Source organism: Liolophura sinensis, chromosome 4, assembly GCF_032854445.1.
Source record: "Liolophura sinensis isolate JHLJ2023 chromosome 4, CUHK_Ljap_v2, whole genome shotgun sequence".
In the NCBI taxonomy this organism is placed as follows: domain Eukaryota; kingdom Metazoa; phylum Mollusca; class Polyplacophora; order Chitonida; family Chitonidae; genus Liolophura; species Liolophura sinensis.
This window is the reverse complement of record NC_088298.1, coordinates 19,753,143-19,767,926: the sequence shown is the minus strand read 5'-3', so window position 1 is coordinate 19,767,926 and position 14,784 is coordinate 19,753,143. Positions and strand designations below refer to the sequence as shown.

The 14,784-nt window shown below is 38.1% G+C and overlaps 1 protein-coding gene across 1 annotated transcript in view; it reads right to left on the bottom strand.

Moving 5' to 3' along the window:
* Positions 1–495: 495 nt before the first annotated feature.
* The window catches only part of LOC135464578 (CTD small phosphatase-like protein), a 42,743-nt gene continuing 28,454 nt past the window's right edge, over positions 496–14,784 (bottom strand). Inside the window, exons 2-8 of the mRNA XM_064742010.1 lie at positions 12,184–12,317; positions 10,146–10,247; positions 7,706–7,762; positions 6,273–6,365; positions 5,910–6,008; positions 4,588–4,674; positions 496–1,887 (exon numbers count right to left, since the gene is read on the bottom strand). Coding sequence (XP_064598080.1) covers positions 1,750–1,887; positions 4,588–4,674; positions 5,910–6,008; positions 6,273–6,365; positions 7,706–7,762; positions 10,146–10,247; positions 12,184–12,317 — 710 coding nt within the window. The 3' untranslated portion in view covers positions 496–1,749. The remainder of the gene's footprint in view (positions 1,888–4,587; positions 4,675–5,909; positions 6,009–6,272; positions 6,366–7,705; positions 7,763–10,145; positions 10,248–12,183; positions 12,318–14,784) is intronic.

Here is a 14,784-nt window from a genome sequence, read left to right as displayed (position 1 = left end):
CCTGTAACAAGCTAGTCTCAATTTTTGATATAAACCATTCCACCACAGTGATAATCTACATGCAAATAAATCACAGGGGCCAGAAAATTACACGGCTTGAGACCAGTTTTCACAGGAGTATGACTTGGTCCCCTGAGTAACGTAATATAACTGATCCATATTACACTCTCAAATGATTGAATCTGAATAACTGATTAACTTCTCAGTTGTGCTTCATGCTCTGTGTTTATCACCTATACATCTGTATTCAATGGAAAAATGGCAATCTACCGTGGGAATAAAACTAGTTTTGAGCGTAATAAGTGTGCAAATAATGGCTATTAAAAAAACACTCAAAACTTAAATTCAAAAAAAAAACAAAAAAAACAAAAAAAACAGCAACAACTAAGATACTTGTATTTAGAATGCCGTGCAAGAATGATCATTTGACACTCTCCAAACTCCCATTGCAATTGAGTAAAACAAAGTACCTTGCTACTGAAATACATGCAAGTGTACAAAATCCCCTGAATTATCACGGAAAACAATAGATCACAAAATAGTTAGTTTCTTCGAATAATGCCTGTGTCAAGAAGAAATGGCAGCTTTCAACAGTCTGTCCACACACACAAAAATAAATCCAAAGAAGAAACACTCCACAAGAGTGACATAGGGAGGGTCAATTACAGCTACAGCCTAAACAATGGGTAAGCAGGTCTTTACACTGACAAAGTCTCACTGTTATAATTAAACACCAAATTACCTTGCCCTAATTTAGGTTAAGCAAAGATTACAAAATCATAATTTCATTCTCTGACTTCGTGCAAGTGCAAGTTTTTTAGAAACAATTTAAATGACAATCGCATAACCAGAAGACCTCAAAAACAATAACATCTTTCTTAACAAAAGAAAAAGAAACAAAATAACTCTCTAAAGAAACAGGTAACAGGTGCATTCTTTGATTATTGCATCTTCCATTGGAGTGTTCCATCATCATCACGGTTGGTGGTTTTTGAGTCCACTTGAAGGCAGTCAGCAGGGAAGCATACTGGTGCCAATTTTGTAATCCTAAAACTTTACACTTTTGAAATTTATATTACAAGAATAATAATTTTCATCAAAGTTTGGATCAGTTCGCACAGTTTTTGTTTTTTTCCCCATTCCAGAATTTTCCCTAGTATCCTCACAACCGTACCAAAATCCATCACATCATGGTGATTTCTTTCTGTCCATCTCTCTCTTTCCCTGTGCCTATGACGAAAAGTTTAGGACCCGTAAAACAATACAGATAAATCAGCAGGGCTCACCTTCCAGCATGCACAGAGTTATCTCCCTTCACTCATGTGCTTGCACCCGCCCCTCTTCAATGTACAGGTCTACACAACTCGTTTAAAAATCCTACTCCTTCCATAAAACCGATGAAGTTGCAAGGGCCAGGGTTGACTTGTGCGCCGGTTAAAACATTGTGCTATAGGCACACAGACGAGCACACGCACATGTAAACAGACGCACATCCCATTGTAACACATATATACATACATAAATAGCATTTATATACATACATACATGAATGTACATGTATATATACATATGTGCGTGCATATATATATATGTATATATATATTCTCCATGGTGCCACGACATAATGGGTACAGCTCTAATCAAAGAACTATGGGTAATCGTTTGCATAATGCCTGCGGGGTACAAAACCTCAAGAGAGAGTCCGAGCACAGAACCCCGCTGAAATACGAGGAGATAGCGGGTAAGCTGTTACGTCCCTGCATTCGTCGTGTTCGCGTTTTTGAGCACAGTGTACACATTGTCCACTTTCGACAGGTTTTCAAAGAATGGTAAAAGGTCGAGTAACTCTGTGTCGGACATATCGTCAAACCACGATGCCACCGGGACCTGTGACGAGAAAACAAAAACAAACAGTTTGTAATGATTTGACTGATAGCCTCATTCCCACAATGAAACTTGTAGATATGAGATAAGCCTCTTGGAAATAAGAAAATACCATTTTATACCATTCTATTTTGTAGTGGTCGGCTGAATCACACTGTTTGAATGGGGCTGACCAATGACAGTTGTTCCCAGTTGTTTTCTATGTTCGTTCATTACACCTGTGACTCTTTCTCTGTGTATTTGTCATATTTCTTACCCGGAAACAAAATAAACGCATTCCAAAGATAAACCACAGCAAACTTTTCCTTGTCAATCACAATCTGTTTTAGGTGTGTGGTTAAATATTTCCAAAAAGCTGTACTACATCCTCAACAAAAACTTTTAGGAAAACGTACCTTTAGATGAAAATTGAAGACATGTTTGAGAACATTTTGAAGATTAAAACCCATTGGTCAAGTCCTCACAGACATGATAAAATAACCTGGCTACACAACAGAAACATCCTCTGATTTGTAGGCTGGCAGGTTGTCTCATTTGGTGAATTTCTCAACAAACTGATAAAATAACCTGGCTACACAACAGAACCAATCTCTGATATGTAGGCTAGCAGGTTGTCTCATTTGGTGAATTTTTCAACAAACTGATAAAATAGCCTGGCTACACAACAGAACCAATCTCTGATATGTAGGCTGGCAGGTCGTCTCATTTGGTGGGTTCCTTAACTAAATGATAAAATAATGGCCACACAACAGAACCATCCCCTGATATGTAGGTTGGCAGGTTGTCTCATTTGGTGGGTTACTTAACAAAATGATAAAATAACCTGGCTACACAACAGAATCAATCTCTGATATGTAGGCTGGCAGGTTTTCTCGTTTGTTGGGTTCCTTAAGTAAATGGTAAATAACCTGGCTACACAACAGAACCAATCTCTGATATGTAGACTGGCAGGTCGTCTCATTTGGTGGGTTCCACAACAAAATGATAAAATAGCCTGGCTACACAACAGAACCATCCCCTGATATGTAGGTTGGCAGGTCCTCTCATTTGGTGAGTTCCTCAACAAATTTGACTAATACAGATAAAATATTCGAAATTCATAAAAAAAAAAATGTTTTTGTACAGGTACAGTCACATATCATGAACATCACAGAAAGCATGAAATAACCCATCCAGATTAAATGAAATTCCTCTGATATGCCAAAACATGCAACATGTCTGTGGTTGAATTTGTTGAGGATTTAAAATAAGCACTTTGGATATCTGAGGATAGAGTAATATGATAAGCTATGCACTTTGGGTATCTGAGGCTAGAGTAATATGATAAGCTATGCACTCTGGGTATCTGAGGCTAGAGTAATATGATAAGCTATGCACTTTGGGTATCTGAGGCTAGAGTAATATGATAAGCTATGCACTCTGGGTATCTGAGGCTAGAGTAATATGATAAGCTATGCACTTTGGGTATCTGAGGCTAGAGTAATATGATAAGCTATGCACTTTGGGTATCTGAGGCTAGAGTAATATGATAAGCTATGCACTTTGGATATCTGAGGCTAGAGTAATATGATGCTATGCACTTTGGATATCTGAGGCTAGAGTAATATGATAAGCTATGCACTTTGGATATCTGAGGCTAGAGTAATATGATAAGCTATGCACTTTGGGTATCTGAGGCTAGAGTAATATGATAAGCTATGCACTTTGGGTATCTGAGGCTAGAGTAATATGATAAGCTATGCACTTTGGGTATCTGAGGCTAGAGTAATATGAGTAATAAACATGCAATATGTCTGTGGTTGAATTTGTTGAGGATTTAAAAATAAGCACTTTGGATATCTGAGGATAGAGTAATATGATAAGCTATGCACTTTGGATATCTGAGGCTAGAGTAATATGATAAACTATGCACTTTGGATATCTGAGGCTAGAGTAATATGATAAGCTATGCACTTTGGATATCTGAGGCTAGAGTAATATGATAAGCTATGCACTTTGGGTATCTGAGGCTAGAGTAATATGATAAGCTATGCACTTTGGATATCTGAGGATAGAGTAATATGATAAGCTATGCACTTTGGGTATCTGAGGCTAGAGTAATATGATAAGCTATGCACTTTGGATATCTGAGGCTAGAGTAATATGATAAGCTATGCACTTTGGATATCTGAGGCTAGAGTAATATGATAAGCTATGCACTTTGGGTATCTGAGGCTAGAGTAATATGATAAGCTATGCACTTTGGGTATCTGAGGCTAGAGTAATATGAGTAATAAACATGCAATATGTCTGTGGTTGAATTTGTTGAGGATTTAAAAATAAGCACTTTGGATATCTGAGGATAGAGTAATATGATAAGCTATGCACTTTGGATATCTGAGGCTAGAGTAATATGATAAGCTATGCACTTTGGGTATCTGAGTCTAGAGTAATATGATAAGCTATGCACATTGGATATCTGAGGCTAGAGTAATATAAGCTATGCACTTTGGGTATCTGAGGCTAGAGTAATATGATAAGCTATGCACTTTGGATATCTGAGGATAGAGTAATATGATAAGCTATGCACTTTGGGTATCTGAGGCTAGAGTAATATGATAAGCTATGCACTTTGGTTATCTTTGTGACGCTTACTAACATGTACTATAATATTAATTAGCCTCTTTCTTGAAAGACTTTATGTGATGAGTAAAAACAACTTACAGCGTTTTGCGGATGGAAGATATAGGAGGCTGGAGAATTATCTACAATGACCACTTGACCTAAATCCCGGCCTAACCGACTTAAATCCTGAAACAGAAAACAAATCCATGTCTTCATTACTCGCCCAGCACTTTTCTTTCCTTTTCTCATGAAGTACGACGTTAAACCCCAAGCACTCACTCACTCCTTTTCTCATGGGATAGGCATTTGGGTTGATTTATTTATTTGATTGGTGTTTTACCCTGTACTCAAGAATATTTGACTTATACGATGACGGTCAGCAATGGGAGGAAAACAGGCCGAGCCCGGGGTAAATCCATTCGCAGGGTGCTGCCAGAATTCCCCATGTACGACTGGAGTGTTTGGACATGGTGAAGCATACATTAATTATTTTGTCACCCCTCCAAAAATCACATTACCTGGACTTAATTTCCCCAAAATATGTATCTCACCTAGGTGTTTTAATTTTTATTTATTCAATTGGTGTTTTACTCCGTACTCAAGGATGTTTCACTTGTATGACAGTGGCTGGGATTATGGAAGAAACCGGGCAAAACCCATGACCATCTGCAGGTTGCGACAGACTTTCCCACGTACAGCATGAGCTGGACTTTCTCACAGCGACCGCATTGGTGAGAGGCTCCTGTGTCATTGCGCCGCACTGACATGCTAGCCCCCTTGGCCATCACCTTGATGTAATTTCCCCTATTCTGTATCTCACTTTGACATAATTCCTGCATTCTGTATCTCACCTTGAGATAATTTCCCCCATTCTGTATCCCACCTTGACATTATTTTCCCTATTATATATCTCACTTTGACATAATTTCCCTTTTCTGTATCTCACCATGACGTAATTCCCCCATTCTGCATCTCACTCTGACATAATAACCTCATACTGTATCTCACTTTGACATAATTTCCCCTCTTCTGTATCTCACCTTCACATAATTTCCTCTAGTTTGTATCCTGCCATAACATAATTTCCCCTACTCGGTATCTCACCTTGACATAATTTCCCCTATTCTGTATCTCACCTTGACATAATTTCCACTATTCTGTATCTCATCTTGACATTATTTTCCCTATTATATATCTCACTTTGACATAATGTCCCTTTCCTGTATCTCACCATGACGTAATTCCCCCATTCTGCATCTCACTCTGACATAATAACCTCATTCAGTATCTCACTTTGACATAATTTCCCCTATTCTGTATCTCACCTTGACACAATTTCCCCTATTCTGTATCTCACCTTCACATAATTTCCTCTAGTTTGTATCCTGCCATAACATAATTTCCCCTACTCGGTATCTCACCTTCACATAATTTCCCCTATGAAAGACGCAGGACTCTCGGAACAACCGGGTTCGAAAAACACCCCATTTGTCCAGGAGGTCAGCAACTGGGTCAGCATACTGAAAGGTCAAAAGTAAACCACTTTGCACGATTCCAAATGGAAACTGCGTTCTGGTGCATGAGCAAAACTCACCAAAACAGAAAAAAAAAAACATTTATAGACAGCTTTGTGTTCCAATGAATAGTTTTACATAAAATACAAGAAGAGCAAAAAAGATTCACTTCAACTCTATAAAATGTTTACTGAAATATTAAGTCAAAAGGAGACATTTGTTTTCTGGAGTTACTCCGGGCAAAGCAAGTTCTCTCATTTTGAACCTTACCTTTGCTAAACTGGCTGTGAAAAGTACACACTCAAATAGCTCGCCCATTTTCTCCAAGAACTCATCTACATAAGGCCTCTTTAAGACATACACCTGTAGAAAACGATCCAGAAGAATTTAAGAATTTTACAGTTGATGGGAATCTGGAAATCGTCAGGGCTCCTGAAAATTATGTGCATATAGCATCTGTATATCACCCCCGTATCGGTCATAATTGGAGGTCTCACCTATGCTGATTTTTCCTTACAACTGTCATGTTGATTTCATCAGAATACTTGTCGCGATAAAACTGAAATATTGTTGAAAGCGACGTTAAAACTTTCACTCACTCACTCTCTCATCAGAATACACACTCAGTGTCAACACACATTAGCCTAGATGCAACAGTACCTCCCTCCCCTACCTGAAGCTCCTGTCAAGAGACCATGCTTTTCGGAAAGCAATAAGAAATTCCTATTGAAGTGAAAATCAGTCACTCAAAATGCCCAGTGAAAATGAAACAAAGGTGTCACAGACAGACAGATAGAGAGGTAGAGAGACAGAGGGGGGGGGGGGGGTGGGGGGGCCTCTGCGGCTCAGTTGGTAAGTGCGCTAGTAATGACCCAGGAGCCTCTCACCAATGTGGCTGCTGTGAGTTCAAGTCCAGCTCATGCTGGCTTCCTCTCCGTCCGTTAGTGGGAAGGTCTAGCAGCATCCTGCAGATGGTCGTGGGTTCCCCCCGGGCTTTGCCTGATTTTCTCCCACCATAATGCTGGCATTTTGGTTGTATAAGTGACATATTCTTGGGTATGGCGTAGAACATCAATCCAATAAATAAAAACACAGAATCAGAGAGAGGAGGGAGAAACAGAGCGACAGAGATACACAGATATTCAATCAGATTTTTCCCGCCTTCACATTTTCTTCCTTCTTGTAATAATCTAACCAAAACAGGTATATGCATTTTGTTTTCTTCCCATAAAATATACCACTTGCATAATCTTGCATACTTTATATCTTCGACTAAATTTATTGTGTTAAAAAGAAAAAAAAATTTCAGGTATGATTTTCACAAGCGCTTGTGATGGTTACATGAAATATGACTGTGCTTTGCCATAATTAACTTAGTATCAGGGAACTTATGTTACCTTAGTATCAGGGAACTTATGCTTCTACTACTTAGTCTGTCTGTCTACCTGTCAGCAACATCATGGAAAAAGTGATTCCAAATTTTGTGCCCAGGTTGCCCTTGGGCTAACAATAAACCCATTAAATTTTGGTGGAGATCTGGATAGGCATTCGGATCCAGAAATATTTTCATATGATTCTTTACTATAAACAGTTAGGACAGATATACACAGAGTATTGCCCCCCTGGCGAACGTTACGTTTAGCTGTAGCAGGGGCTTGCATTCCACAGGTGCCTTTAGTGGTGAGTTTACGCCTTACACTCACCTGATGTATAGTACTGTCTATTTCCACAGGAACTATGAAGTCTGCGTTACTGATAGGCTGAAAAAATATTAAAAAAAAGAAAAACACATCAAGATTAGGAACCTTGCAATAAATTTTCCACCTACACAACTGTGATCAGATTCATAGATCGTTGAGATAACCAGAGTGTCTGAAATAAACCAACAGCTGTCAGCCAGTACAAATAACTAGTGGATTTTCTCACGTGTGACAATTGCCATACTAATGGAAGGCCAGCTGTTTTCAGCCGGTTTCATCCAACACCACAAAAGTGCCACCATGAAACTCAGTCTCACGAATGCAACAGGTTGCTCCCTCCTGGTAGAGAGCCTCAATCACAGGAGCCACAGGTGGTCTCCCCCAGTACAGAGCCTCAGTACCAAGGCTCTCAACAACAAATCAATAACCAATAGGGAACCTCTCTGTAAACAGATCAACAGCACCTTGGCCAAAAAGGCGATTTCAAGCCTTGCTGACCTGACCTAGCTGTCTATCATGTACGTGTGTATGCGTAGACATACACTTGCTCCTGCGGCAACATTGCCGATATAAACACAGCTTCCAACACAGGGACATCTACATGTACAATGGCTTTGAATACATGCAAAGGGTTCTAATTGCAAGCAAAGGGTTCTAATTGCAAGTATAGGGTTCTAATTGCATGCAAAGGACTCTAGATGTATGCAAAGGGCTTTGTCTGTGTTCAAAGCTGTCTAATTCTATAACGCGCTGCGCATCATTTTCAGATACACATACTATTAGTGAAGAAAATTGATCCTGCATGTAGCCACTGATCAGGATTTATTACAGACATTACCTATATGTACATGTAACCTTTTACTGCAGAGCTAACATTGCCATGTTTGATGTTACTCCAATCCATGCACATGCACACCACAGATAAAAATTGCAATTGCATCATATTCACGTACCATATTTGAAACTCAAAACTCCGTCCAGTCACCAAGCTACCTACTTGGCCCAATTCTGACAGCTCTACTGATTTCAGAAAAGTATTCCGAGATTCATTTGGAACTAGGATGATATCCTACTGGAAAAATTAATTTTCAGCGCCAAAACCTTTCTTCGCCTCTTAAGAATGCATTTTTTAAAACATATTTTACACTTACAGTACTTGAAGTAAGGTTTTTCACAATTCTTCCAATTCTGTACATAGATGCCCTTGGCCTCTATTCTGTCCCATGAAACGAAAACTCTTAGAACCCACTAAATTAGAACTGCTGTATTCAGGCTGCCTGTATGACTGTAGTATGAGCACACATAGAACAGTAATTCATGAGTACGTGGGAAGGTCTGCCAGCAACCTGCGGATGGTTGTGGGTTTCCCCTGGGCTCTGCCCGGTTTCTTCCCACCATAATGCTGGTCGCCGTCATATAAGTGAAATATTCTTGAGTACAGCGTAAAACACCAATCAAATAAATAAATAAATAATTATGTAATTCAGGAAAGTTGAATTCCTAATTCAGCCGTTGTTGTTTTTCTGAGCTTCAAGCTCGGACTATCATGTGACACATGTTCCATCCAAAAACGGATATACCCTATTTCCTCAACTCTTTTGTATTTAGTGTACACAGTGAAAACATGCTGCAGGTGCATGTCAAACAGCTTTTGGAACATTGCCAGCAAAGTTACCACTTCAGTAAACATCATAGAGCATGCAATGTTTCAAACATTTTTCATGTTTAGAATTTCATCTTTTAATTGTTTTTTGGTGTTAACGCATCAGCCTGTCAAATTGATTATTTTCGCCGAGATAAATCTCGGTCATTATACTGGCAAATCATCAAACTACGAGGAATGATGCCTAATCTACATGTATTTATATTCTGACCTAAGCACTTAGTTTTTATCAGCTTTGGGAAAGGTTGACCAAAATAGCAGCAGCCATGCTGAGTATGATCAGAAGCACTGTTGCAATGCGTTCCTTTCCTTCCACTACAATCAATCTGCTGTAAATTTATTTCGAGCTAAAGAAGCTAAAAAAATAACAGATTTATGGCAGTTTCAGGTCAGTGATCAATAGAATGTGAGCTCACTTCAAACAATTTTTGTGACTAGGTTATTTCTGACCAATCAGAATAATGCATGTCCATGTACACGGTCATTTTAGTTCCAGAGAACATTTGGGCTCCAGAACTTAACGAGCTGTATTAACAAGTGAACAAAAAATATGATGGTTTATCATTGGAAAGTTAAGTTTACTTTCAAATTTCTTTCAATTAGACTTAAAAAGCTCTCAGAAATCATTTTGGGTTGCATTTTATAAATTTTGTTCAATGCAGGGTTATAATGTAACCTTCAGGTTTGAGATGAGAGGCTACAATTTTTCTCTACACAAGTCAGATACATACATATATGTACATCTGGATTAGAACCAAGGAGAACAAGAAGGTGACTGACCTTGAATGAGCTATGTACCAAAGTTTCATCAAGGTCTATGACCACACATTTTTTGGTCATGTCCTGATGTAAAACAGGAGGAAGGAGGTACTTCTCCCCGGTCTGAAACGAAGAACAAATAACAGAACAATACAACAAACAGGAGGAATGAGGTACTTCTCCCCAGTCTAAAGCAGAAGCAAAGAACAAATAACAGAATATTACAACAAGCTTTTATTATAACAAAGACTGATTGACTGACTGACTGATGGTGTTTTATAATTTTTAATTTTATGATGGTCATCAGGTTTATGGTTGGAGGAAACTAGAGTGGAACAAAGTTACAAGATAGAGAGGAATGGTTTCAAGGAAGAAATACACTGTAGAATTTTTCTGATCCCCAATTTCATAGTGTCCTCGCTGCCCCACACCAAAGAGCATTTACGATAATACAGAATGCCAATGTCGCCAGCCTAGCGCAGCCAACCTTGTGAAGTTATTTGCCGTTATTGTTGCTTGACTGGTCCTCATAAGCTGGTGACACTGATGTTTCCGCATAATCGGAATATATTATATTACGGAATATTTTATTTACAGAAGATGGTACTCAGGATAGTGATAGGAAACAGAGTTTGGAGGAGACTAAGAACTCGGAGGAAACCAAGGTCTAGTCGGAAACTAAGGGTTTGGAGGAAACTAAGGGTTCAGAGGAAACTAAGTTTTTGGAGGAAACTAAGGGTTCAGAGGAAACTAAGGCCTTGAGGGAAATAAGAGCTCAGAGAAAAATAAGAGCTCGCAAGAAACTATAGCATTTTACTAGGTACATGTACTTGACAAACCTCTAGATCAAGATGGTTTGGCCATTATTTTCCCCCCTTTATCACTTCTGACATTCATGTCTTTAATTTACAAAGCCACTATACTTCTTTCTGGTACACCTTCTGCTATTAGGTGAATGGCTACATCTTACACAATGCTTGTCCTCCTAATCCTGAATGAGTCATTTAAGTTAAAAACTAACAGTATTGATCTACAGCCTGGTATTAAGATATGACCGTTTGCAGCTGTGCTTATGCAAACACACTATACGAACATTTCACATCTGTGATCACCTGAATAAAATCACCCCACCCTGAAGCAGACATGAGGTCCACCCTTGTCATGCCAGCTGTTTTGAAAACAACTAGCTTCTTATTCATGGCTTAAAATTCAATAGAAAAAAAAAAAAAAAAAAAGAACCTGTTCTTGATTGTTAAATCTGGTTACGCTGTAATTCTGAGAACAATTCCATGGAAGATTTTCAACTCAAACCAATGTCAGCCCATCAGCCCTCAACCAATGAAGGCCAGTTGAGGGTCAGTGGTTCACAGGGCTCTCATCTACTGCAAATCTTCAACCTTTTCAGCCACCATAGCACTTTTTTATACGATATTTATGCATAAAATCACTATGAAAATGACACAAAAAATGATTTCTGTGCTATTGGGGACAATCCGACATGTGTAACCCTTGCCAAATAGAGAAATACTGGCTATTTGTGAGTTGTTGACAACTTTAAACTAGGATCCACGGAACAATTCATGACAACAGATCAGTACAAATGGGTTATTTCAGATATCATGTTACTTTTTTTAATTAATTATCCTGGTTTACAGTGCAATAAAGTGACATGGTTTACGAGAAAAGTTTATGTGAATTTGATTTACGAGGTGTTTTCAAATACAAGCCTAACATGCCTTAACTCCTGGACAGCTCTGACCACATACATGTTTCGACACAGATGCATAACAAGACTTATTTCTCTACATGAACCATACATTGTGGTTTTCAAAATCTTAATAGAGTATGACACATATGTATAACCCCAATCAAATCGAAAACACAGGAATTATGTTTTCAAATTGCATCTAAAGTCTAAAGTTCGTTGTGGATTTAAGGTACATGGGACATCAATAGACTTCCCATTAATGAGGACATTAATACAGATGATTTCCCATTAATTTGAACATTAATAGATCGTTTCCCATTAATGAGGACATTAATACATGAGGGCACTCACATTTCCCACGGTTCCATTTTCCTCGGGAGCAGGAGGCACAGGGGTGTTGTTGTTGTTGTTCTTCTTCCGTAAACAACACAACAGGGAGTTTAAAAAACGATGCCCTCGTGGCTTTTTCGCTATTGTGGTCGAGCCTGGAAAAGCACAAAAAAGAACAATCACAACTTTACTAAACATTTGGCTGATGTATTAATTCGGTTGATAAATCAATATTCCACTTACAAACCATTTGTTCATTTATTTGAACACCACGCCATTCTAATACTTTACCTACATGTACGTGTATATGACGCAGCACTAACAAATGATGTACTGTACACATACACAGTATGATAAGATGGGTAATTATGATTACCAGTGGCTGGTGTGTTGTATTTCACAGGCAAAATGTTGGCCAGACTATTAAAAATAACATACATGTAATTATCATGTACCACTATTTACATGCTGCACAATCAAAAATCATGATGTGTTGACACCAGACAGCTGATGTACAACAGACTAACCCACCTCCCCCCCCCCCCCACCCCCCCCCCCCCAAAAAAAAAACAAGTTGTACAGTATGAATGTACATATACCTCAACTATCAAGAGCAAAGCATTTTCATTTTTGCAGCAAGTAATACTTGCAGTTGAGAGTGCTACTATAAATATTCAACCTTTTCGCAAGCCGTTTATTTAAGCATATTCTAAGGGCACTAGTCTGTGTAGTCTGATGGAATTATACTTTCTGTGAAGCCCTGAAATTGGACAACCCAATGGGTTGGAACAACCAATGTCGTTTTTGTCTCCCAACTTAAATGCAGACGGTGCAAAAATTGTACTGAAAGTTGCACTGGGCGCATCATCGAGAACTGTTAAACACCGCGCGACATGGTCTTAGTCAACGAGGTAAAAACAAACTAACATTACAGTATTGCAAGTTCACGTCTTATCCCTGAAAAGTTGAAATATGACATATTAGTATATATGCACATTATGAGATAAATGCTTTCTTTCATGATTTTCTTTTGCTTTTGAAATTCATGAATCCACATCCTTCCCATTTAAAAGTAAGCGACAGATAATAAACCGTGCACATTTCCATGCTGAAAAGGACCTGGTCCTACAAATTCATTTAACTGTACACCTTCCATCACAGAGCTAGAAATGGTTGCAAACTTCTCACTGACAGATGCAGTGTTCCCACAATACTGTACATATGTACATGAAGCTATGATGTTTCAATACAGGTATACATGTATGTAGGTCAACCAGATTTGAGAATACAATAAGAAAATACATGCGTGCATGTTTACCCTAAATGACCTAAAATTTCGCCCACAAGAGTGCATTTTTAGAGACAAATAAATGTCAAAAAATACTATTTTTGGTGCTGAAACTTACAGTTTTCCAACAGAATTATCTTCCCATGTTCCAAGCAAACCTCAAAACATCTTTCTAAAATCAACAGAGCTCTCAGAATCAGGAAAAGTGGGCATTAAAATCATGGACGAATTTTATGGTCAGCGTTGATAAGACAGCAGATGTCTAAATTCCAAATCTTTTTAATCAATAAAACAGGATATCGACACTGTACCACACATACATTCATGTATACTGTCATTCTTCCACTTTTTTGCACATGAAAGAGTAATTTTCAGCGCAACTTATGCACCTTTTTCAATCGAATTTTTGAGGCAAAACTACACAGGTTGGGTTGGCCAATTTCAGCACTTCACATAAAGTATAATTTTATCAGGCCTCAGAATATGTTTAAAGGTTGAGAAAACATAAAATTGACAAAGTTCAGATGAAAGAGTGCGAAAAGTTATTTCCAATTGTGGTCTTCAATATTTTTTCCGATTTTTCCTTAAGGAGATAAAGACATTTTAAAATAACTTTTGTATGGTTGATATTTGGGACCACCTTTTGGTATTTATAGCCTATGTTCAATAATGTCATAAATGAGGATGTCATATAGGTCCGATAAATACTTTATCAGAATTTGTTCTTATCAGCTAAGAAATGCATTAAACCTCAAATTTATATTATAATATGTTCATAAATATTATCACAATTTAGGTTAAATGTATATGTTTTGATATAAACAACAAATTTACATTCAAATAAATTTACAGACAAGAATCATGTCCTTATTTGGAACATTATTATGCAACAACGATGAATACCAAAAGTTGGCCCCAAATACCCACCATACAAAATGTTTTTCAAATACCCTTTTCTCTTGAAAAAAAAAATCCAAAAAAGTATCAAAGATGATATTTGCTAACAAGTTTTGAAGCTCTTTCATCTGATTGCTGGCAGACCTTCTCACTTACGGCCGGAGAGAAGGGAAGCATGAGCTGGACTTGAACTCCCAGTGACCGCATTGGTGAGAGGCTCCTGGGTCTTTTCACCTAGAGTTTTGTTTGTAAAAATGCACATTCAGAACCACATTACAGGGCTTAAAATGATATTTCTGACACTAACACTCAAGTTTTTCTGATAAGAAATTAACATAGCTTCACAAAACAAACTGATTAAAGTGGTCACATAGGGTGGTTGAATCAGCCAGAATCGAGCAAAATGTGTCGCTTGAGAAATGCTATCTATGCGAAAC